General features: G+C 45.2%; 4 protein-coding genes across 4 annotated transcripts; 2 read left to right on the top strand and 2 right to left on the bottom strand.

Annotated features, from left to right (window-relative positions):
- Nucleotides 1-2367: 2367 nt before the first annotated feature.
- On the bottom strand, nt 2368-3350 carry LOC131290802 (rRNA N6-adenosine-methyltransferase METTL5). The gene is made up of 3 exons (XM_058319980.1): nt 3015-3350; nt 2719-2942; nt 2368-2634 (listed from the first exon to the last, which is right to left on the bottom strand). Exons 1-3 carry the CDS (start codon nt 3276-3278, stop codon nt 2472-2474), a joined length of 651 nt encoding a protein of 216 aa, XP_058175963.1. The 5' UTR covers nt 3279-3350; the 3' UTR covers nt 2368-2471.
- A 163-nt stretch (nt 3351-3513) lies between these two features.
- Nucleotides 3514-4430, bottom strand: LOC131291313 (SOSS complex subunit C homolog B). Its single transcript, XM_058320509.1, has 3 exons — nt 4283-4430; nt 3817-3941; nt 3514-3702 (listed from the first exon to the last, which is right to left on the bottom strand). Exons 1-3 carry the CDS (start codon nt 4308-4310, stop codon nt 3514-3516), a joined length of 342 nt encoding a protein of 113 aa, XP_058176492.1. The 5' UTR covers nt 4311-4430.
- A 557-nt stretch (nt 4431-4987) lies between these two features.
- On the top strand, nt 4988-6732 carry LOC131290839 (uncharacterized protein C6orf136 homolog). Its single transcript, XM_058320022.1, has 6 exons — nt 4988-5253; nt 5344-5529; nt 5604-5761; nt 5821-6042; nt 6140-6209; nt 6270-6732. The coding sequence occupies exons 1-6, from the start codon at nt 5110-5112 to the stop codon at nt 6384-6386; spliced, it is 897 nt and encodes a 298-aa protein (XP_058176005.1). The 5' UTR covers nt 4988-5109; the 3' UTR covers nt 6387-6732.
- A 1695-nt stretch (nt 6733-8427) lies between these two features.
- LOC131291434 (stromal interaction molecule homolog) lies at nt 8428-18783 on the top strand. The gene is made up of 7 exons (XM_058320643.1): nt 8428-8494; nt 9736-10568; nt 15794-15963; nt 16245-16593; nt 16667-16839; nt 17798-18365; nt 18689-18783. The coding sequence occupies exons 2-7, from the start codon at nt 10061-10063 to the stop codon at nt 18781-18783; spliced, it is 1863 nt and encodes a 620-aa protein (XP_058176626.1). The 5' UTR covers nt 8428-8494; nt 9736-10060.
- The last annotated feature ends 3146 nt before the right edge of the window (nt 18784-21929 follow it).

Raw genomic sequence — 21929 nt, 5'->3', positions numbered from 1 at the left:
AGCAGCAGTAACAAAGCCAGGGGATCACAAGCTGCTCGCCAAAGTGATTTCGATAGCAAAATTCCCTTGCAATACGGTGAGCAACAAGTTTCCGGTCGCTCATAGACTTAGATTCTCATTCTTTTTTCCCCTATCTCCATCGCACACTTTCTCTCTATTCTTTCTAATATTGAGTTTTCCACCAGTGCTATCTAACTTTACGAGGTATCAGTTTTGGCAGAATGCCACTTTAGGAAGTATGAGGAGTATCTCATAGTTTACCATACGAGAAACAAAGGAAGAAAACGGTTGGCGCCAATCCCAATGGAGGAGCCCATACAGTCTCCACTAGGTGTTAACAGTGCAATCTCTCCTTTACCTCTGTCATACAAATACGATGCATGAATAGCGAATTTCAAAATTTGAATTTGAGTGTTAACACGAAAACAAAATTCGCAGGCCGCGTGAATATGCTTGTAAGCACACGGTAAAGTGTTAACATAAAAACAAAACTGTCCAATCTCCTCGTACACGTTCAAAAGCGGAACATGACGTCTTCGTTCTGTGGTGGCAGCTCTCGGTATGTTTCTAATGTCAGGCAAAGATCAGCCACGTAGGCACACAACATAACCAACACGCTAGGTTTACCTAACTTTAAACATGCCGAACTAATTTGTTCCAGCAACAACAAAAAAAAGAAACGCGGAATGTGATCGCGAAAACTAAGTTAGAGTTTTGTTTCAGCGCAGCAGGGTTGCATGGGGGAAACTAACATCATATTATCTATAATTTACCGTTTTAATAATTCAACAATACATTAAACGTCCCGAGCGAACGCTAGGACTCCAGCTAGTTAGTGTAGCCAAACAGGAGAAACAACATACAACACACAATGCATGTTCTGCAGACTCAGCGCGGCAAAGAGAATGTTAATTGCTAAAACTTACCACACAACAATGAACTAAATAAATGTATGGATCTATGAATATAACAAAACAAACCAGAAACCGGCAGCACCAAGATCAGATACCTTGTCGCGGAAAATATTTAAATTTTCATTTAATAAACGTTACTCTTCTAAAAGAGAAGAAAAAAACCATTGGTGTGTTGTTCTTTGTGCAGACTCTGCTTGGAACGCTTTGGGAGGATGTGTAAAGCAATTATTTCCTTTTTACTACTTTAAAACCATTGTTTGTTGAATTCGTAGAGAATGCATACATCCAAACTAAATGAACTTGATGATACATAAAATCCTGGCTCATTAAACATTATGCAATTCCATGTTTCTTCCTGGTAATTTATCATGGGTTATTCAATCTATATTTAGTAAATATATGATATGTCTTCCGATATTACGTTTACATTTTGATAATGTCAACTTTTCTGCTCAAAAGATAAAAGAAAATCTGAATGTTTCTGTAACTGAAAGTTGAAGAACTCTAAAAAAGAAACGCATCAAAATATACCACTAGCTAAATCAAAATGTTCTATAAAGTATATCACTAGTTAAATCTTTACTAGCTTTATTTTATTTATTTTCCCATGCTTTACGCCGTACATCCAAACGCCAAACTACGAAGTTAGAAAAAATCGGCCGAATATTTTAAAAATTATATTAATTATATAATTTTATGGCCGAAAATTAGCCATGTCTTTGAAAATTATTTTTAAGGTAAAGTTTTCGTGGATCTACAATTTATAGCGACGTGGTTACAGAGAACAAATGATTGAGAATGTTGATAAGAGTAATAGCGCACGCCGCACGGTGGCTTTCAACCGAACACTGATTGAATTGCGTTGCATAACTTTTGAAAAACTCTTAAAAGCCGTGCCGCATTCAGCTGAAAAATGAATAAAGTAAATTGATTATGGATATAAATAGAAAAATAGTGTTTGAAGAACGGTCGCAAATTGAAAACTGTACATGCAGCAACATATTTTATTTCTATTTATTATTGTACAATATTGTTGCTTTCCTGCCACGTACAGCCAACCCTCATCATAACGAGTACCATTTTTGATAAAATGCTTTACGCAACTAGCAAATCGAAATGCACTAGCACTAAAACTCGTCTTAATCAACTTAATCGTGAAAAACGGCCATTTGGTTTTGTGGAATATCTTGTTTTTGCTGTTCGGTACCTGAGTCGATATGCACCAACAATGTTGGCATTTAATTTTTCATTATGTTTTCTTATAAATGCGAGTCTTTTTTTATCGAAGAATCGTTCAATGCATAATAGCTAGTTGCTTTTAGTGATTTATCATACATGTTTCTAAAATAAAGATTAATACAAAAATATATGCAGATAGTAGGGCCATTATAACGGTGTGGAACGAATTATTGCAAAACACAATGACTTTAGTCACTGTAAATAACACTGTATGGGAAAAAGCCTGCCGCGTAACGGTTGAAATTATGGAACGGACTAAAATCGTTATTAGAAGGTTGGCTGTGCTGCAGCTGACAGATTTGTGAGCTGTTTGATTTCCTAGCTAGCTTTGGTCGGGACCTCAAATCGCCACAGGTCCACCGCCACGTCCACACTCGTCTTCTTGTGAAATTTGTACGTCTGCGGCAGATTGTACCGCAGCTCAGCGATCACGTCCGACCGGGGAAGCTGCCACTCGCGACACTTCTTTTTGATGTGCTCCCTGCATCGGAACGAAAAGGGCACAAACATAAATGGTACGCCATTTTCGACGTGGCTTGGTTACCCCTGAAAATCCAGAACCCACCGTGTGGAAGTCTTGTGGAGTGAGTAGACTGCAGTACGCGAAAGATCCAGCCCAACCCGAAGGAACGCCATGTCGATGCCACTGTTTTGCTTGGTGCCGAACGGTGGATTCATCAGCACAGTGTCGAAGGTGCGCGGACCGCACATTTCACCCAAACGCAGCACGTCCGCCTGCACGCAATCGACATTACACATTTCGAACTCTTCGTAGTTGGAGCGAAAATTCTACAGAAAATGCAGAAGCACAGAAATCGATTAGTCTACCGGCGATACTCTGCTGCCAACAAATGCGCTCACCTCTATTGCATCGGGATCGATTTCAATGCCAATCACGTAATTCGCCCCGAGCAGAGCAGCACCTATCGAGAGCATGCCGGACCCGCTGCCCAAATCGAGCACGACTTTTTCCTCGAGATCGGCATGCTGCATCTGGATGGTGTAGAGCAGATGGCTGGCGATATGGGGCGGCGTCATGTACTGCTCGTGCTTCACTTTGGGACTGCTAAAATCGTCGACGGATTGAAGAAATTCTTCCAGCTGCTTACGCTTCATGCAAGCCATCGCTGCGGTGGAGATTTGTATGCCTTAACGCTTCACTTATACCTCCTCTTGGTGCTTTGGAAGAAGTCTTATTCGTTCGTATCGTTGTCCAAACTGCGCACAATAGTTGGGACGAATTAAGGCCTCTAGCTCGCGGGGGTCCGCGACAGTCGAGCGGTTACGGCGGTTAGAAAGTGGGCCCGCGCGCGCCGAGGCGCTCCCTCGACGGCGTGGGTTGGAATCCCAAATCCCAATATTAAAACTTCGGTGTGCTAGTGTAGTGGATAGCGGGATTATCGTACCGTGGCAGCACCGGCAAAATGTTGTTGCCGAACAGCGAATCCTGCGGAACGAAAAAGCCGAACGATTGGTTGATGGCCTGACTCCAGACGCCCTTGGCGATATTCAAGTTGCTCTCGTTCGGTTGTCCCGTATTTGGTGTGTACTGTACATGATGAAGAACCGGATGAGCGACGTACAGACCAAAGGAAAGAAATGTAGGATTTAGAACCTGGTTTTCAATTTAGTTCGATAAGTGGACATCTTTGTCGATCATTACCTGTGTCAGCTGGAACAACGACGACGGCGTGTACAGGTTTCCGAAACCAGGCCAGTTGGAATTCACTCCCTTCTGCAGAAGCTGTTTCTTTATCTGGATGTCTTCCAATATCTTTTTCGTCACGTCTAGTTGGGCAGGCAAATATAAACAATGAAATTTCAAAACACACATAGGAAGATCCATAATAAACAATACGACAGCGAGAAAAACGAAGTGCGACGACTTTACATCAATGCACTACAGAGCGGACAGAATAAGCCACACTGCACCCAGCGTGCCATGGTTCCGTTTTGCTGTAAATAATATAGTATCCGAAGTGAACAAAGATCGGCGTCTACACTCGTAACAAACAGTTTTAACATTAAAAAGGGTTTTACAAACAAAAATCGGGGCCATGATACGCTGATAGCTTGGTGTGGATGCTCAAGCAAGGTAAATATTTTGATAAACTCGCCGCTACCCCTACCTTGATTCGTGGGCGATGGAAAAGCCATTAATATAACTTCTAGTCTAGCAAAGATAGTGATCCAGTAGCGCAAGGAGTTCGACTATCATTAGGAAGTGCTGTGTTCGTTTCCGAAAGCGACTTTCACTAATCACGGCACAGGAATCGAGTACACTGATGCTTGAACTACGCTAAAACAGGGTTATAAACACTGACAACCAAGGTGACGCTGAGTTACACTCATCTTGGTTGGGACCAACGTCCATGGAAGGGAGAGGTACATTTTCTGTCGAACATTGTTTTGACATTTTCGGCAGGGAACTGAAATTTTCAGTATTTTTTATTATTATTTAAATTTTTCTTAGTATTTTTAAAAGTTGCGTTTGGCAAAATTTTGAATTTGTTAAATGTGTATAAAATACTCCATCAAACATTCGAGACCATCAGGATGAATTAAGCTCTTTATTGCATGGTTCAATGGCTGATTAAACGAATATGCTTCCCATAGTTCGATGGATTATGAAGCATTTAAATCCAACATAGCTTCCTGTCTAATAAATTATGCAGTTAAATTTTTGTGGGCTACATTCGTTAAAACAATAGACGAAATACAAGTTATAAAACCTACAACCGCCGTGTGGTGTAAACAACAAAGTCATTACTGCCAGTTTGACAGACTGAGCTTTGCCGATTTTCTCCGGTGTGCTTTGACAATGCGAGATTAGGAAAACATTGTGCTAAACCAAGGGAATGCCGAGATTTGTGTTTGCGTGTTTGCTGCGTACGAGCGAAATCTAAGTTGCCCTGAGGCTACAAAAGAAAAGTCGTGCTCTGCACCAACCGCTAAAATGGCTAGTTGCCTCCGCCAGCACGTAGCACCGAAATGCCGATCTTTAGTCGCGATTTTCGGTCCACGATCCTACACCAGTACGAATGGGTGCGAGCAGCCACAGCGCGCCTGCCTTGAGTACGCGGCCAATATTGCTTCAAATGTAGGTTGTGAATGACGGTATGTACGACCCGGCGCGTATTGCATAATAACTGTCCCTTTTCTGCTGAATTTCACCTCCACTGGAGGATAGAAAGATTTTTACAGACTATCGCCACCATTGTCGGCCCATGCATTTGTCACCGATGCATTTGCTACTGAAAACAAATTTCCATCCTTGGAACATACGATCGCACAGTTCGATGCGCGGAGCAAGCCGACTGCGGACAAAAGGCCTGGACTGACGTACTACAGTCAAGACAGCGACCCATCCTCCAAGGTAACGTAATCTGTCATGACCGGTGTTTTGAAGCATTACACATTTGAGGCATGTTGTAAATCCATCTTCTTCAGGGGACACAAAATGACCATCAGCCATCGGAAGAGCAGCTGCATAGAGTTTATAATGTGCTTTCACAGACTCTACCTAAACTGTTCGTGCAACCACTGGATTATTCGATCTACAATCCAAATTTAATTTTCGAAAATAACATTCGAGGCACGAAGACGGAGTAAGTATCATAGCAGTCTGCTAGGCTTCAAACACAACATAACAATTTCCTTCTTTCAGGGGGCTCTACCATTATGTTAAACAAATTGCTTTGCTCCGTACGGTCGGCCACTTGAAATTTGCTTACGTTACTTTCGAGATAATTAAGATCACAAAGCACTCCGAGGATAACACTGTTAAAGTACGGTGGCGCATCCGTGGCATTAGCGCATTAAAAGTGATGCTACAGTTTTGGAAGTATAAATTATGGAAGCTGAAGGAGATATTCGACGAGCAAGAAGCGTACGTAGGGCCGATTTTACACTGAATCGCTTTAATGAGATTTATTTTATTGTACAGTAATGCATTGTATTTGTATATTGTATATCGTTTCTTGCAGCTGGTACGATGGGTTTTCAGTACTGTACGTCGGATCTGATGGACTGGTATACAAACACATAGTTGATAAAGTAAGCATATGGAACATGAATATTGCAGCAGGCAACTGAAACTATTTTAATTTATTCCAGATTATGCCTGACGATGATGTAGTCAAAATGCCACCGAAGACGATGGTTTCGCCCAAGTTGGCACTGGTGGTTGGTCTAACTGCGGAAATTTATCCCGTCGTGAGCACGCTTAACTAAGTCAAGGATAGGTTCTGTCCTGCAAAAATAGGGCGAAAAAAGTTGCTGTTAAAAGGCAAACCGTGTATAGTGTTCTAGTTTCAAAGAAAGTATAGTGAGCTAATGGAATAAAAGTGAAGCTTAATATCATATTTAATAGTTCATGCATACGAATGCAAGGCGAATGGGCTCAACAGCGTTGGGCCGAGGCACAACTTTTGTTGTTGTCCTGTTGTTGTCGTGTAGGTCATGGGTCTACGAAAAATAATCACGCCGGGCAAGTCGATAAGGTCCGACCCTGGCCAACTGGTTATTAGTAACGCTTAATTTAAAATCATGAACAAATACACGTTCTATGCATGGAATGCTGGTTGGATTGAAGCAATGGTGTAGTTATTGTTGGTAATAGCAAGAGGGTGCCTCATGGAGATATTAAGAAAATGCCCAATGTTTCACACCGCCAAGGGTAAAAATGCATCAATGAAATTGTGGAACGCGGATGGAAAGGATATGGTGCGACAAGGATGCATACAATTTTCTTATGCTGCACCATAATTATTATAATACATCACAATAATTTTGATTAGTTCTCCATCCTCCCCGAAACCGTTTGATTAATGCTCGAGGGTCAAGCTTGTCGACAAGCTTTTTTCCGATCGAACAACTGATCGTTTAACTGTCGGACTGTTGGGGTTTGTTTTCGCGTTGTGCCCCTGCGTGTGAAGCTTGCATAACCTTGAATCCATTCTTTGATTTCGGATTATTTTTCTAGCATTTTCTATGTAGCTTTTAGTTGTTGCGTTCCTCAAATGTGCATCGTTGGCAGTGTTTCGGTGAGTACACATATATTGCGAGCATCGAATAGTTCGGGCAAAGACGTCTTGTGGGGGATTTTTCGAGGAACTTGCAAGCACCGCGGTGCTCTTACTCAACCAAATTATCTCTCTCTTTCACTCTCTCACTTGCTCCCTCTCCCTCTATGCTTCTCCTCGATGTATACCTCTGGCCTGTGTGGTGCTACATTCTGACGCGCTATGCTAGACTGCAATATCTGAGCATAGGTACATTGTCCACCGCTCGTCAGCGAGTTTGGTTGTCTTCCCTTCCGCAAAGGTGTTTATTTTGTGTGTATTTTTATCGTGTACGCTTCCGAGTGGACAAATTTCTTGAAAGTCGCCAATTGTTCGCAGCTCTGCCTGCCTGATGGACCAAATACGACGCGGTGACAACGGCAAACCATCCAGTGACAACGATAGTGTGCGCGCCAGCGAAGGTTGTTGTGTTTTTTTGTCGGTGCGTAGTACCATTCATGGTGTTGTTGCAAGGTGGTTAAAAGGCATCGGCCCAAGAACGCGACCTTCTAAGCGAACCGATCGGAAGCGGAACTGCCGCAGCGCTTTAGGACGAGAAATCGTCGGATAACACGGTGTACGGGCAACTTGGTGTAGCCTATTAGTCTATTGGGTCGTCTGTCAAACACCGCCGCACCAGACCGCAGGGGGTGGTGGTGGTCACGGATTTATGCGCGCTCGATGGTGTCTGAGCAAGGTTCCTCGAATCGAATTTCGGCCAACCATTCCTTGGGTGGAAGTGTCTGCGGTCAGCCTCACCCCCTCCCCGTGTACGTTTCTATCGGTGTTAGGTGTTAGGTGGGCCGACAACGCATTACCGAGATGCGATTAAAGTGCTCGAGGACGGGGACGAGTGTGCGACCCTAGAGCCGCCGACTGCTCTGAATTGTCAATCCCCGACCCCTGACGCGGATTCTATTGGCTTTTTCATCGAATCGGTCGGCTGTCAGTTTCCTGGATAATGTTATTCCCGTGCCGGCGTTTCTGTGCCACAACATTTCCATGTCGAATGTAACTGTCCCCGAAGTTGCAGTAGGCATTTCCCAATCTTCTCCCGCACCCCCGCCCGGCTGGTAAACAGCGTTTTGTGCCAATCACATCTGTTGTTGTTATCGTTGGCGGTGCTACCCGATGCTGCTGAGGCTGCCACTTTGACAGTTGGAAACCGAACGTTACAAGGCATCCTGCCAAAAGAAGGGGAAAAACGAAAAGAAAATAAGGCAAAAAACCCCCCATTCTCCCATCGGTGGGCAAAAAAGTGCAGCTTTTTGAAGTATCGTGAGTGAACAATTCGCGTCGGTATCGCGCATCCAAATTCCGGATCCGTTGTTGTTTTTTTTCTGTTGTTGTTGTGTGTGTGTGTGTGTCGTTGCTATTGCGTACGTGTGCCCTATGTGGTGTGTATCCATCGTGAGTTGGTAATTCAGTTGTGCGCTAAGACACACTGGGGTGGGTGATATCATTGCTTTTGCACGGCCGCGAAACTTGATTCTACGACGGGGCAGAGGGTGAGGTAGGGTGGGTTTGTGTGTGTTCGTCAGCGAACGAGATAATTGTACAGGAATCGCAAAAAGGTGCGAAAGTGATGGACCGATCGGGGAAGGCCCCCCCGATGGCCAATGCTGGGCCCAAAAGTTTTCAGTGAAGCAAAGAAAATTACGATCGGACAGGAAGGAATCGTTCAAAACAAAATCGAAAAGAAACTGTAGTGGAGCGCACGGAGCGAAAGGAAAGGAAGGAACCACGACCAAGAAGCGGTCCAGTTTCCGTCCTATGATCGGTCGGATAAGAGCAAGAAAGTTGTACGATTCGTCATAAAATTGATATCGACGAGGACCCTCAACAAAAATTCACGTACGGAATCCAGTGACCCCACCTCACTCTCTCTCTTTTTCTCTCACCCTCCTTTTTTTCCCTGATCCGTACCCTTCGCGGATCGTAGTGATCTACCTCCTCTGGAAGCACAGGGTCTGCGTTTGTTTAGGTGCGCGCGCGCGCCTCGCTAAACGGCCGCTACATTACATGTCCGACCTTCAACGGGTGATCGCGAGTAACGGCGGCCCAATACACACGCATACCCACATCCGCCATTCCCACACACGACGATTTGGTGGTGCGCGGATTGGACATACCAGTTTTTTTTTGCTTTCCTTCCCTCTAAAACGTCACCCCGTACACCGGTGTACACCGGGTACACCGGGGTTCGGTGGGTCGCCCGGTGGTGGTGGTGGTAATGTTGCGGGAATGTGGTGATTTTTCTTACCATCATCCGCTGCACCGAAAACCGTCACGATATTCACGATTCAGTAAAAGCCGCCGCGTCGGCCCGAGAAGAACACCTGCCCAAATGTCAACCGTGTGTCAGTTTGTTCTGGAAGCCTGATCCGTGATCTCTTGTTGACCGCTTCCCGGGGGGTCGGTGGCGCTTGGAGGGCACTTGTGTTTCCGATTTTTGTGTTTTCTATCGATCGACGGAGGTGTGTGTGTTTGTCTCATCGTTTCCCAACCCTTTTCCCCAGCGTCCAGCAACCCAGCGATCGTGTCCGTTTGATAAGCCAAGCGCGAAGTGTTGTGCGCCGTGAACTTTGGGCCGTGACCGGGACGAAGCACCCCCTCATATACGGTGGACGACGCAATGGTCGAGCGGGAGATCAATTGCGACTGAGACGATAAACACGAGCGCACCACACGGTTGCACAGCAGGAGTTAGTACATTTCACTGTGACGGGGAAAGTCACCAGCGACTGGACTGGCAGGTTCGAGCCCGATCCGAAATCGATCCGCAGAATCCGAGGGTGGTGCTTACCGCCGCTTAACTGACCGCTCTGTGTTCTCTTCGCTGTTATGCAGTTCGAGATGCGATACCTAACGAGCCACTTTAATGCCCTCGCCTGCTGCTGTTCGCTACTGCTTTTGCCGCTGGGTGATTTCGCCGACGCGGACGGAAGCGGTGGCACGGTGACGCGCAACCAGCAGCAGCAGCACCCGTCACCGTCTGCCTATCAACCGAAAGCCAATCAACCGGCATCGATGCACTACCATCATCAGCAACAGCAGCAGCAGCAACACAACCATCAACAGCAGCCACCGGACGCAATGCCCTCGTACCACCATCCGACGCAGCAACCACCCGGCGGGATTGGCCACAAGGCGAAGCAACTGGCGGCCGGCAGCAGTGGCCCCAATCAGCAGGCACAGCCGGCCATCGCCTCGCTGGCCGCGTCGCAGCAACACCAGCAGCAGCAGCAGCTCCAGCAACAGCCACAGTCTGGCAATCCGCGGCCACTGGAAACCCGCAACTCGTATGCCGTCCTGAGCCAAGCGATGTCGCAGGCGGTACACCACGAATTCGGTATGTATCCCCCCGGGGGTCCCCCCCGATCGCTGGCCCACCCGTTGCCGTTGGGCTTTTGTTTTTGTTCCGTTCCTCTTGTTATTAATTTTCTCTTTCTTTTCGTTCGAGTTACATTTTTACATGTTGCTTTCACTACATCATCTCTTCATTTTTACAACATCCCATTCCATCCATTGCTTACCTCCCGACGCTCCAGTTTCCCGGTAGCATATTCATCCACCGTGAGACATCGCTTGGCGCACTTCTCCGGAAGGCCACCGTTTATGGGTCGCTGTGACGGCAGCTTGACCCGGGCTTAAAGATTAACAAACCGCTTGTTTTGTAATTCGCAAATCAATTGGAATGCAGCTGCAATGTTGAGTGAATAGGGGGTTCGGTTCTTTCGGTTCGCAAATTATTCCACTAGAGCACCCTTGTTCTCCTGTACGAGTATATAAAGAGAAATATTTGTCATATTTCGTTATATTTTTATTAAAATTGAAAGGGTCATGTTTGGTCCCCTCGAAACGTAGTACAGTAAAATACATCGCCATATTCTAGTTGAACAATAACGGGTGGGATGATCGCGACATGTCGGGTTCAAAATGATCACATAAATGTCTAGTAAGACCCTTCTCGAGAGTAGGCAGAAGATAGCAATTTTCATTAAACTCATTCGAATATTTCCAATGTAGAACGTGTCAGTGTCAGAACTGTAGCTAAAAAAAGTCCATCGAGCAGTTAAGCTCTTCTAGCTGCTTGACTATCGTTTAGATCGGCTAAAAGAATCGATTCCTTCTAGTTTCTTTTTAGGAAAAGAACATCCCAAGTCGAGAATCAACTATTCTAACAGAATGAGCATCTTGGAAAACGAAAAACAGTAAACAAACGCTTGCACGGGCGCAGGGAGGGCAAAATGTAATCAACATTGCAAGATTGCAACGTTAGTTAACGACTGATTAAAAATACATACATACACATGTAGCCACGGGAAGGCAGAAAAAAGGCACCATGTGTCAGACAGGGCCTGGAGGCCACCGCCGTCCCGACTGGTTCCGCGTGGCATACCGACCTTTTTTTCCCCCTCAGGTAAAACTATCCGGCAGCACACAATAAACGAGGCCTTTGTCGCGCGAACGTGTCGCGCCACGACTTGCTTTTCTCATAAGTAAGGAATCCCCCACTCGTCGTCGTTTTCGTAACACTGATGTGTTGATACACCGGAAGTTTCCTGTGCAGCGCAAACCGATGGTGCTGCTAATGTTTTAAACATTATCAATTTGCAAACAAGTTGTCTGAGGCAGTGAGGAGGAGGGTGCGTGTCCCGTTCTCATGCTGCTTATGTCGATACCGAGACACTCGAATCTTTTTTGATCATGGTGAAACCTTCCATAGTCATCCATTAAAGTGTTCATTCGAATGTCATTGCTTTCTAGACTATCAGACAGGGCCGTGGTTCCCCTCCCAGGGGGAAGTCCTTTTACTCTAACATCATCACAATTAGCATGTCTGCCTGTGTAGCCCGATTGGGGTGCTTGCTCTTGTGTTTGTGTGTGTGCGTTTGAGTTCCTTCCCCGCTCGTCCACTTGTAGTTACGATCACCTGAAATTGCTTTTGCTATCATGGGAAATCGTTTGGCGTAGCGATTTGTGGCCCGCCGGTCGGTCCAATTTGCGCTAATGTGGTCCGGTCGTGTCCACGCGCCAGCGTCGTGGTTTCCGTCTGCGGCAAGCGAATAAAGCTGCTTGCTGTCGGACATAATTTTTCATTATTTCTAGTTTTCAAAATCCAATATATCGATTTCTCGGAGGAGTCGCTTCATTCCCGTTGGCTTGAGGCTGGCCAGAAAATTGTGTTGTGAAAATATTTCCGACGCGAGCATGCAGCACATGGCACCATCTAAAACACCTGATGCAACAGTAACCCTTTTTCGTCGGAAAAATAGCTTGCACCGTTGCGTCATTGCGGGGAAAGTTTCGGGAGTTCAAAGATGTTTTGTTAGTACTGCAGTTCTTGCCTTATCACGCTTGACGTACCTTTTGTATATTTGCTGGCCAACAAAATCACCGCCGCCTGTAGAATTTGGCACCGAAACGTTGGACTGTTTTTCCAGATGCTTTTGTTTTGCTCTTCGTGCCATTGGATCAAAGCAAACCAACACCACACCCGTACCCCCATTTCCACCCGGGAGGAACCGGTTCGCGTTTTTGGCACACACATTTCGCGCAGCCCCACGATTTTGTTTGGCAATTTTACAGTACGGAGGGTACAGTAGCATCCGCTCTACCAGCAGAACACTTGGAGTGCGGTACTGGTGCAATCCACCGATATCAGATTTCCCGCCAACATACCTGCCGCCAAAGCTAATATTTGCACCATATACCGCGCGCGCACACACACCTTTTGTGTGGCACCTTTGTTTACTCACGAACTGTGCACGAGAAGCAGGTTGCTAACACTGTTGGGTTAGTTTCCCGAATGGAATGGCCACCGCCAACTTGGCGCGGTTTAATTAGACATGTTTGAAATAAAAACTAAACAACTTCCGAAAATACAAAAAAAAAAACCCACAACGCAAATACAGCCAGATGTGCTGGAGGATTTAGCTGCTCCCAGAAGACTAACCTAAAGCAAGAGTTTATTTAAGAATACTTTTCCATTCGCAGGTACGGCGATATATAGTGAAGGTAATATTGATTTTTGTTTCTTAACGTCGTGGCAGTATAGTGAACACGAGTCTTTTTAGCTCCTTAACTCATCCAGTCCACCTCTCGAATGTTTATATCGGACCTTTTGCGTCTATAATTTGTAAAATCAATCAATCAAAATCATCGGGGCAGGACGAGAATCTGGACAAACATCCTCATCGTTATTTTTCTATCAATATGGTTTGGTGCTGAGCATAACAACTGTATTTAGAAATTTGAAACATACTAAACAGTCATCACGAATCTTTTAGCGACTCTTTTGTGTTTTAAAACGAAAAAAATGAATTTATTAGTCGCCACAGAGAATTGAATTCTTAACAGGGATTCGCATCTCAGAAGAGCGAATTAGTGTACTATTCCAAGGAGGAATTTCAGTCCCAAGTAGAGATTCACTCCCAAGCAGGGATTCGACTCGCAAGAGTGATTAAAAGAGTTACTAGTTGCCACAGAGATTGGAACACGAATCGAATCCTAAACAGGAAGTGCATTTCTAACCAGATGTAAAAACATCATTCCTCCATTGTTAATTTACTCTTAATGTCAGTCCCTATTTGAGATTTAAATCCCTGATTGAGATTCGGATGGCTGATTGGGGTTGGGGGTCTCTGTGGTGACTAGTAATTCTTTTACTTGATATCTGTTGAATCGTTACTCTAGGACATCTTTTATCTTTTCCATCATCCTTCCATCACAAATAATCTTCCATCTTCATGTAAACCAGATGTTTACATAAAACTAATTAAAAACATACTGAGTACACATTGAAAGTTGAAGGTTTGGGAACTACTTTTGAAATTCCTCCGAATGTTGTTGGGATTGGATTTGAGGAGTGTTAGATATTCCTTACACGAGCCTCCTGCGACAATGTTGAATTGACCTTCCAGAAAGTATGCCAAAGCTGACGGATAACAACCAAGTCGACCGCTGCTAGGGCTCCGCCCGTTATACGCCGGGAGGTGTTGGAAACCGTATGGTGATAGCTGACGGCATGAGACTGCCTACGCCCTCCACAAACCGGTAACCCAGCCAGCAGTATTATGAAGGCCATCGCCCGATAAACGGAACGACCGAATCGGCCAAAAACTGAATCGACCGAGTGCAATTCGAGCTCTTTCTCCAAAGCCGCTAGGAACGCGCCGATGACCTAGTATGGAGTTGGCAAGGACGTACGCAAAGGCGTTTACCGGTGCTGGGGTGTGGAATTCTCTTGCAAAGCGTATAACTTTGAAGCAGCTAACTGCCAAGGCACGTGTTGTGGCCTCCCTACCGAGGAGGTTAAAAAGTAATTTAAAATAATTACAAACGGCGATGCAGTTATCACCAATCTGGCCTCCCCGGAGTGTACTCTATTGGGTGGGGAGGGTGGCAATGTGGGGACCACCTAAACATGGAAACCGACTGCACGAGCAGCCTTGAAAAATGCAAGTTATTTCGTTGATCGATCGAACAAATGGACGCAGAAAAGGATCTGCCTGAAGCATCCAGCTTCCCCATTTTCCATCCTCATCCTCCCTGTCCCCTTTTTTACCCCTTTTCCACAGGTGCGCCCACCGGCATTCCAGATTCCATAAACATTCCAGGATCGCTGGAACTACGGCGTGAAACCAACTGCGACTTTGTCCACATATACCGTCATCATATAGCACCAAAAACCACACACACACACACAAAATTCCGTGCAATTCGACAGCCCGTGGCAACGGGGCGACCATACATGGCTTAACAGTTGTTCGCGCATCACGTTGCAAAAAAAACCTGGCCATCATCAAAGCGTAGCAGTGGGCGGGCTGCTACGTTGTTCGTTTGAATGAGCTTGTTGTAACCAAGGAATGGAAAAAACAGTGCGATCCAAAAAATATAAGTCATGTTAAGTATTTTCCAGAAGATCCTCACGACTCAGCTTGAAATCGAAATTCAATGTTTCTTCGTTTCTCGTCGATTCGATTTCATAGCGACTTTATGTTTTTCCTAATGACTATTGGACGATTGTGATAAATGAATCGTTAATTTTTCACGATTCTATTAATGCTTCGTTCTGTTACTTCTTAAAAACAAAGGCTCATAACCTATTTAACTCTTCTCCACAACTGTCATCCATTTGAAATAATTTATTTTTACTGTCAATTTGGACAACTTTTGTTTTGATAATGCTTTTGTGAGTGCGTTCGTCCATTACTATATTTTCGCTGTGGGACTGACCGCTTTATTCCATCCTCCAACCCTGATACCAAAGCAGCGGACAACCGTGCGTTCGTTGATCCCCGTGTGTTCAATTTGTTTTTTGTTTTGCAAGAAACATTCCGTCTATTTCGCGAACCCTGGAAGATGTAATCAATCCGAACGGCCCACAGCACGGAACTGCCCGTGGGACAAGTGCGGGGAGGGGGCCCATCCTATTGCCCGCTGCTGCCGCCTATGTTACACCCGTTCTGTGTGTGTGTCCGTTGTGTGCCCGTTTTTTTCGGCCGTGAACCGCCTCCAAAGTGGAACGCAATGACTGACTTAAATCCTAAGATTTTCTTTTCCTGATTTCAGGGACGTACGGGAGCGGCGCGATGGTGGGCGGCGACGCCGGATCCTGCTCGATAGACGACATCGACTGCCTGGCGCACCACGACCAGCTCGGCATGGAGGCGATCCGTTCGCTGCACCGGCAGCTCGATGACGACGATAACGGTGACATTGATCTATCCGAATCGGACGACGTAAGTAGATTTCCCCCCGGCTCTCCCTCCGCTCCCCTCGGTTGAGTGCTAGGCAAAACGGGGGTCAGGACGAACGGTTGCGTTCAGTAAGCAAACACGAAACGGTACAGGATAACCGCAATCATCCAGGGACGGTGTGTTGTTACGGTTCGATGCTTTTTAATTGTTTGTTTTGCGATGAAGGTTGAGAAATCAGTGACTCCAGATTGCGCTTCTGGCAATCCGACCGTGCGGAATTGTGATTGCTCACCCCTGACCACCGCCATTTTTTCCCCTGCCAGTTTTTGCGTGAGGAACTCAAATACGACTCCGGGTATGAGAAGCGGCACAAAGCGTTCCACTTCAACGACGACATGCACATCTCGGTGAAGGAGCTGTGGGAAGCCTGGCTGCGCTCGGAGGTGCACAACTGGACGGTGGACCAAACGACCGAGTGGCTGGCGCAGAGCGTCCAGCTGCCGCAGTACGTGCATCTGTTCCGGCTGCACAAGGTGACCGGTAAGGTGCTGCCGAGGCTCGCGGTCAACAACATGCACTACGTGAGCAACGTGCTGGGCATCAAGGATCCCATCCACAAGCAGAAGATCGCCCTGAAAGCGATGGACGCGGTGCTGTTCGGTCCGCCGCGAGGTATGTACCTCGGTACCTGCTCTGGTAGGCTTTGTTTTCCTGTGTAACTTGCAACGTTTCATTACCATCGTAGAAACTGGAACCAGGTGGAAGGATTTGCTCCTCGTAACGCTGCTGCTAACGGCCATCATAGGCAGCTGGTATGCCTATCACCAGAACAAGAGCGCCAAAATACACATTCGCCGCATGGCAAAAGACGTGGAGGGTCTGCTGAAGGCGGAAGTGGCACTGAAAGAAATGCAAAAGGTATGTATGTAAGCTGTCCGGCGAAAGCAAGTGAAACCTATAGAAATTCTCGCTGTGAAGTCACATAGAACGTGTACTAAGCGAATACAAACCCGTAACATTTTTGTTAATCACTTTCGTGGAGTGCACGTGGCTTTAAGATACAATCTCTCGGGAGCTACCGATGTTATACGAGTGTAAGGCGCTTGACGCACGTGGGGGCCTTAGCAATGTTATGAATTACCACAAAAATCCTTACAATAGCTAACATGCTTTATATTTGAAAGATAGCCATATCGATTGGAAGACAGCTGATGAAACATGGCGATAAGAAAACTGTTAGAAAATGTTGAACGTTTTGCAAATATAAGCTAGTGAATCGGTAACCTGAAGATTAACATGCACGCAGGGCAAGTTTAGTTTGGCTAGAAGAATTTCAAGGTTGATACAGTCAAATACTGGCTTAAAGGCAATGTAAAGTGTATTTATTTAATACCTTTTGTCCATAATTTTGAGATACTTGAACACAAACGTAAAGATATTAATCGAATCAGAGCTCTTAGAAATTAAACCGTGCTGATTAGAGGATATATATTGTATATTATGTTTTGTTAAAGTCTCGTAAACTGTTACTTAATAGAGCTTTCTCTTAAGTTTTAGTGTACGAATTGCATTGATAGATGCTGGTACTATTTTACGGCCAATCTCTCCCTTGATGCCGTACAATATTTTATTTATAATGGTACAGATGCGAGTGCTATTTTAAACTGAATGTCATTTGCTCCTTGCTTGTGAGACGAGAAAGCAAAATTGTTGCGTATAGCAGATTGAATTATCTACATATCTAATATAGAGTTGAGGTATAAATATTTATCTATAACTTCAAGAAAAAATTCTCAAAATCTCAAAGTGATCTATTAGTTCATTTGATTTTGTTACTAAGTTTTAGTAACCCCACTTTCCGCGCAATCTTTTGCAGGAGCTCGAACAGGCGCGGATCGAGCAAGAGAACGTTGGAAAGGAGAAGATGGACCTCGAGCGGCGGTTGCGCGAGGCGCCCACGCTCACCTCCTCTAGCTCCGACCTGGAGCTGCAGCAGCTGAAGCAGGAGATCGAGGTGCTGCGCTCCGAGTTGAACCGGGCCGAGGTAGAGATCCACGACCACTGTTGGACACCACCGCAGGGCCTTCAGAGCTGGCTGCAGCTGACGTACGAGCTCGAGAACAAGCACCACATCCGCAAGCGCATCATGGCGGAGAAGCAGCTCGAGCAGGCGCGGGAAGCATGCGAAAAGCTACGCAAGAAGCGCTCCAGCCTGGTCGGCGCGTTCGTTTCCACGCACGGCAAAAGCATCGACGACGTGGACCGGAGCATCGTCGAGGCGCGGAACGCACTTAATGACGTCACGAACGACCTGCAAGAGCGGATGCACCGCTGGAAGCAGATCGAAACGATGCTCGGCTTCAGCATCGTCAACAACAGCGGCATCGCGCACCTGGAGAACCTGCTGTACAACCGGAACGGCGTGGCCGGCAAGACCTATAGATGTAAGCGTTCCACACCGCCCCCGTCCCCAGATGCGGACGGTGACCGCTGGGAGGGAGACTGGACCGTCCAGTCGCTCGCATCTTTCGTGCCACTGCCGGTGCGGCGCAAGGACTCGTACTTCAGCTTGTTCTAATGCTCTTCCCCTTCGTTCTCTCTCTCTCTACGTTTCGTTTCATATTTCCCCGCACCGCCATTCCCACCAACTAAAACCATCCGCCCGCAATCACCGAACCAACCGGAAAAAAACCAAACACTAATTCCCCGCCAAACCCGCCGACACCGAACCGCACACCGTGCGTCGATCTGACGGCCAAACTAGCAGCCCGACTGTCGAGCAGCCAGGACGATCTGGACGATGATTCTGTGCAAGGTAAGCCGTTCAGCTTTGACAATTTCTCTATGTTCTCGTCGGAGTAATACGTGCCTCGTGGGCGGGAGCCAATGGAGCCAAAACAAAAAAGAAAAAGGACGTCCCGCAAACGAATCAAAACTCCTCCCAAAACCAACCACCCCCCCACCTTCCCCACTCCGCGGCTAACGACCCGGCCAGTTTCATCAACGCGCGCGCGCCACCTGCCCCGGAAACTGCGGCCGCTTGTGTGTATGTTTGTGTGTGTACGTTGGCCGTGGTAGGATGCGAAGAAGGGGATGTGCGCGGCATGACGTCCAAGCTTTCGTTCGTTTGATCGGTGTCCGAATGCAACGCGTCCATCGTGTGTTTCGTTGTTGTTAGTTTATTCTTTACTTTATATATTTATACATCAATGAATTATGAGTTTTGTTCTGCCGGATTGTAACTGTTCAGAAGTCTTCGAACCTACCTTCTACTACTACTACCGCTATGATTACTACTGCAACTACTGCTGCTACGTCTGTTTTATACTACTCTATTACTACCCTTTTGGCTATTTTTGTTTCTGTTTCTTCTTCGGTAGTTTTTTTTGTTTGTTTTTGTAATTTTTCGTTCTATTTTCTGTTCAGTTCCCTAGCTCCCCCCCCCCCTTCATCTCCCTCTCTGCCACACCGTATACCTTCTAAACATGTTTCCATCTCTACGCGTTTTGCTTACCATTTCGCTCTTAATAATTCTCCCACCAGTGAGGGAGAGAATGAATTGTTTCATCAAACGTTTATCAACAATTTTGACTTTATAGTTAATTGCACGCACCTTGAGCGTAACAAGAGAATGGCATACGAGAATATGACGGTACGAGAGCGATCGTGACGGTGAAATGTATATGTTGTTGTCTAATCGCATTACATTACAAACAAGAACAAACTGCGAAGCAACTGATCATAGAGCAGAAGGACACATACAAAATGAAAAGTAACCCCTGCAACAATGATGTTCGAAAACAGCTAGGCTAGCATTAGAACGTGCCTATGTTTAGCAGCTTATGTTACTGTATAAGGCTTAAGTTATACATTAGTTACGATTTGCGGCTATGTAAGTTATGTTATGTGTTGTTATGTATATGTTTAATTCGACCGATCGGTTGCAAGCGTCACGGCGATGCTGCTGCTCCCGCGCAACTCGTTCACACAGACACACCCACAAACACAAATATGAACAATTTAAAAAGAAAAAAATAATTTGCGCACAACATCATTGGGATGGATGATGCGATATAATTGACTTGTTTGTGCCTTATGCGTCTCTTCAGGTTTTCTCTTGTTTTCCCTCTGGCTTTCCAAGCTTACTCCATGCGTATTCCAAATGGTTTACCTTTTTGAATTTGATTTTTCGTTTCACTTTATTCTGCTAACAACATGTGTCTTAACCAAGCATACAACGAAGATGATTAAATGTTTTGAAAATATTCAATGGACCTTTCTTCAGTCGTCCGCGGTTCGTACTATTCGAGGCATGATACTAAACAAGCAAGAGAATGTACTTCCTTAAGTTTACCTACGTTAACGCTCCTCGATAAGACCTGAGGCGGAAGGCAATTATTCTGAAGATTTAAAAACGCTTACTATTTTCCTAAACCGGTCATTGTATCGTTCAAAGGCAAACGGTTTCCGTTTCTATTGGATAAGGCTTTATTTTCTCTCTTGTGATATGCTCTTATATGGTTTGTTTTTTGATTGACTTCCTCTCTTACGTCCGATATGCGTTATTTTCTTTCAAACTTACTTCCGTATATGCTGTTTACGACTGTTTGTTGGTTTCCTCGGAACATTTAAGATCGTAACGTGTCTGTGGGAAACGAATTTGATATTTGATTTACATTTTTTGTTAGCAAAATGTGCTCATTAGAAAAGCGGTCCGTTGATAGCGCACAGTTACATTTAAAATAATACCTATTTTTTCCTATTTCTGTCTTAAGTCCAACAAGCGTTATTTTCTTTCAAACTTAATTACTTCCCTATGTACTGGCTGTTTACGGCTGTATGTTGGTATCATCGGGAGAACGATTTACATTGAAGATCGTGACGTGTCTGTGGGAAACGAATATGATATTTAGTTTACAATTTTGTTAGCGAAATACTTTCATAAGAAAAGCGATGCGTTGATAGCGCACAGTTATATTTAAAGTAATACCTATTTTTTCCTATTTATTGCTGTAACGTTTAATTTATATTTATACATAAACATATACGATAACTCGTTTTCGTGTTTTTTGTTTGTTAAATTAAAACTGTGACCAATGTTTTCGCATCTAATCGGAGGGAAAAGACAGCGTGCTTCGTGTTTATTTTCTGTTTCGAATGCGATTGGCTTTTTCTTGGATTTCAGAGACGATACTTACAAAGCACTCTTACCTCTTATCTTCAGCGGTGGCTCATAGGAACTATTGCGTACATATCCATTTGGGTTTTGATTTTTATGTGATTCTCCCCAGATCCTTCCCATGCTTCCCTTCCTGAATTCCTGTTCCCATTTGCTTTCTTTTCTGGCTAGAGCAGATATACTAGAGACTCGTCAACTAATAGTTTGCGAAGGAAAACAATAGACTTGAGTCGTACGCGAGTCGGGATAAAGGAACATATAAACACTGGCCTAGTATACGCGTGTGTGCCAGTTTGTGGGTGTGTATGTGTAGCCGCGTTGTGCTACGTTTTGGGTTATGTTTACGCTAAGTTACTTTCTGTTACTCGTTTTCACTGTTTTTTTTGTTTCTTCCGCAACGTAACAAAATGCAACACTCTGTTTCTGTCGTCAATGAGAGTCTGAAGGAGGAATGCTACCGTAAAGGATGCAATAAAAAGAGGAAAAAAGAAGCAAAAGCACTCGAATCGAGCGGAATCGTTTGTTTCATTATTTATCTTACCGTTTTGACAAGAACGTCTGAATCCTTCTTGACTTACGACTACTTCATTATGGAACAATTTAGTCGTCGGCTTTCCCCCCCTCAGGCTTCCAGTAAAAACCAAATCCCGTGCTCCTCTTCATTTTAGTTTTCTTCGTCTTCTTCTTGTGTGTGGGTGTCGAGCGATAGTTTTCCTGTGATGTTTGCTCCTCGTACTTTTCGTTATCGCAAGGGCCAACTAAAAATCAAACGAAAATTAAGTAGACTTATGCAGCAAAATGTATGCTCGGACAACACGATCATCGAGAT

Source organism: Anopheles ziemanni, chromosome X (genome assembly GCF_943734765.1).
Source record: "Anopheles ziemanni chromosome X, idAnoZiCoDA_A2_x.2, whole genome shotgun sequence".
In the NCBI taxonomy this organism is placed as follows: Eukaryota; Metazoa; Arthropoda; class Insecta; order Diptera; family Culicidae; genus Anopheles; species Anopheles ziemanni.
The sequence above is the reverse complement of the archived record's forward strand: the minus strand, read 5'-3'. Positions and strand labels throughout refer to the sequence as shown.

What these genes read in the sequence shown, in the direction of transcription:
- LOC131290802 (XM_058319980.1), bottom strand. Translation starts at nt 3,278, where the DNA reads ATGGCTTGCATGAAGCGTAAGCAGCTGGAAGAATTTCTTCAATCCGTC. An exon ending in TCGATCCCGATGCAATAGAG is followed by an intron (nt 2,943 to 3,014) that starts GTGAGCGCATTT and finishes CATTTTCTGTAG; the next exon opens with AATTTTCGCTCCAACTACGA. An exon ending in CTCCACAAGACTTCCACACG is followed by an intron (nt 2,635 to 2,718) that starts GTGGGTTCTGGA and finishes GTTCCGATGCAG; the next exon opens with GGAGCACATCAAAAAGAAGT.
- LOC131291313 (XM_058320509.1), bottom strand. Translation starts at nt 4,310, where the DNA reads ATGGCTTTTCCATCGCCCACGAATCAAG. An exon ending in TCCATCGCCCACGAATCAAG is followed by an intron (nt 3,942 to 4,282) that starts GTAGGGGTAGCG and finishes CTGCCCAACTAG; the next exon opens with ACGTGACGAAAAAGATATTG. An exon ending in CGTTGTTCCAGCTGACACAG is followed by an intron (nt 3,703 to 3,816) that starts GTAATGATCGAC and finishes CATCATGTACAG; the next exon opens with TACACACCAAATACGGGACA.
- LOC131290839 (XM_058320022.1), top strand. Translation starts at nt 5,110, where the DNA reads ATGGCTAGTTGCCTCCGCCAGCACGTAGCACCGAAATGCCGATCTTTA. An exon ending in ATTCGAGGCACGAAGACGGA is followed by an intron (nt 5,762 to 5,820) that starts GTAAGTATCATA and finishes TCCTTCTTTCAG; the next exon opens with GGGGCTCTACCATTATGTTA. An exon ending in ATATTCGACGAGCAAGAAGC is followed by an intron (nt 6,043 to 6,139) that starts GTACGTAGGGCC and finishes CGTTTCTTGCAG; the next exon opens with CTGGTACGATGGGTTTTCAG.
- LOC131291434 (XM_058320643.1), top strand. Translation starts at nt 10,061, where the DNA reads ATGCAGTTCGAGATGCGATACCTAACGAGCCACTTTAATGCCCTCGCC. An exon ending in ATCTATCCGAATCGGACGAC is followed by an intron (nt 15,964 to 16,244) that starts GTAAGTAGATTT and finishes TTCCCCTGCCAG; the next exon opens with TTTTTGCGTGAGGAACTCAA. An exon ending in GCTGTTCGGTCCGCCGCGAG is followed by an intron (nt 16,594 to 16,666) that starts GTATGTACCTCG and finishes TTACCATCGTAG; the next exon opens with AAACTGGAACCAGGTGGAAG.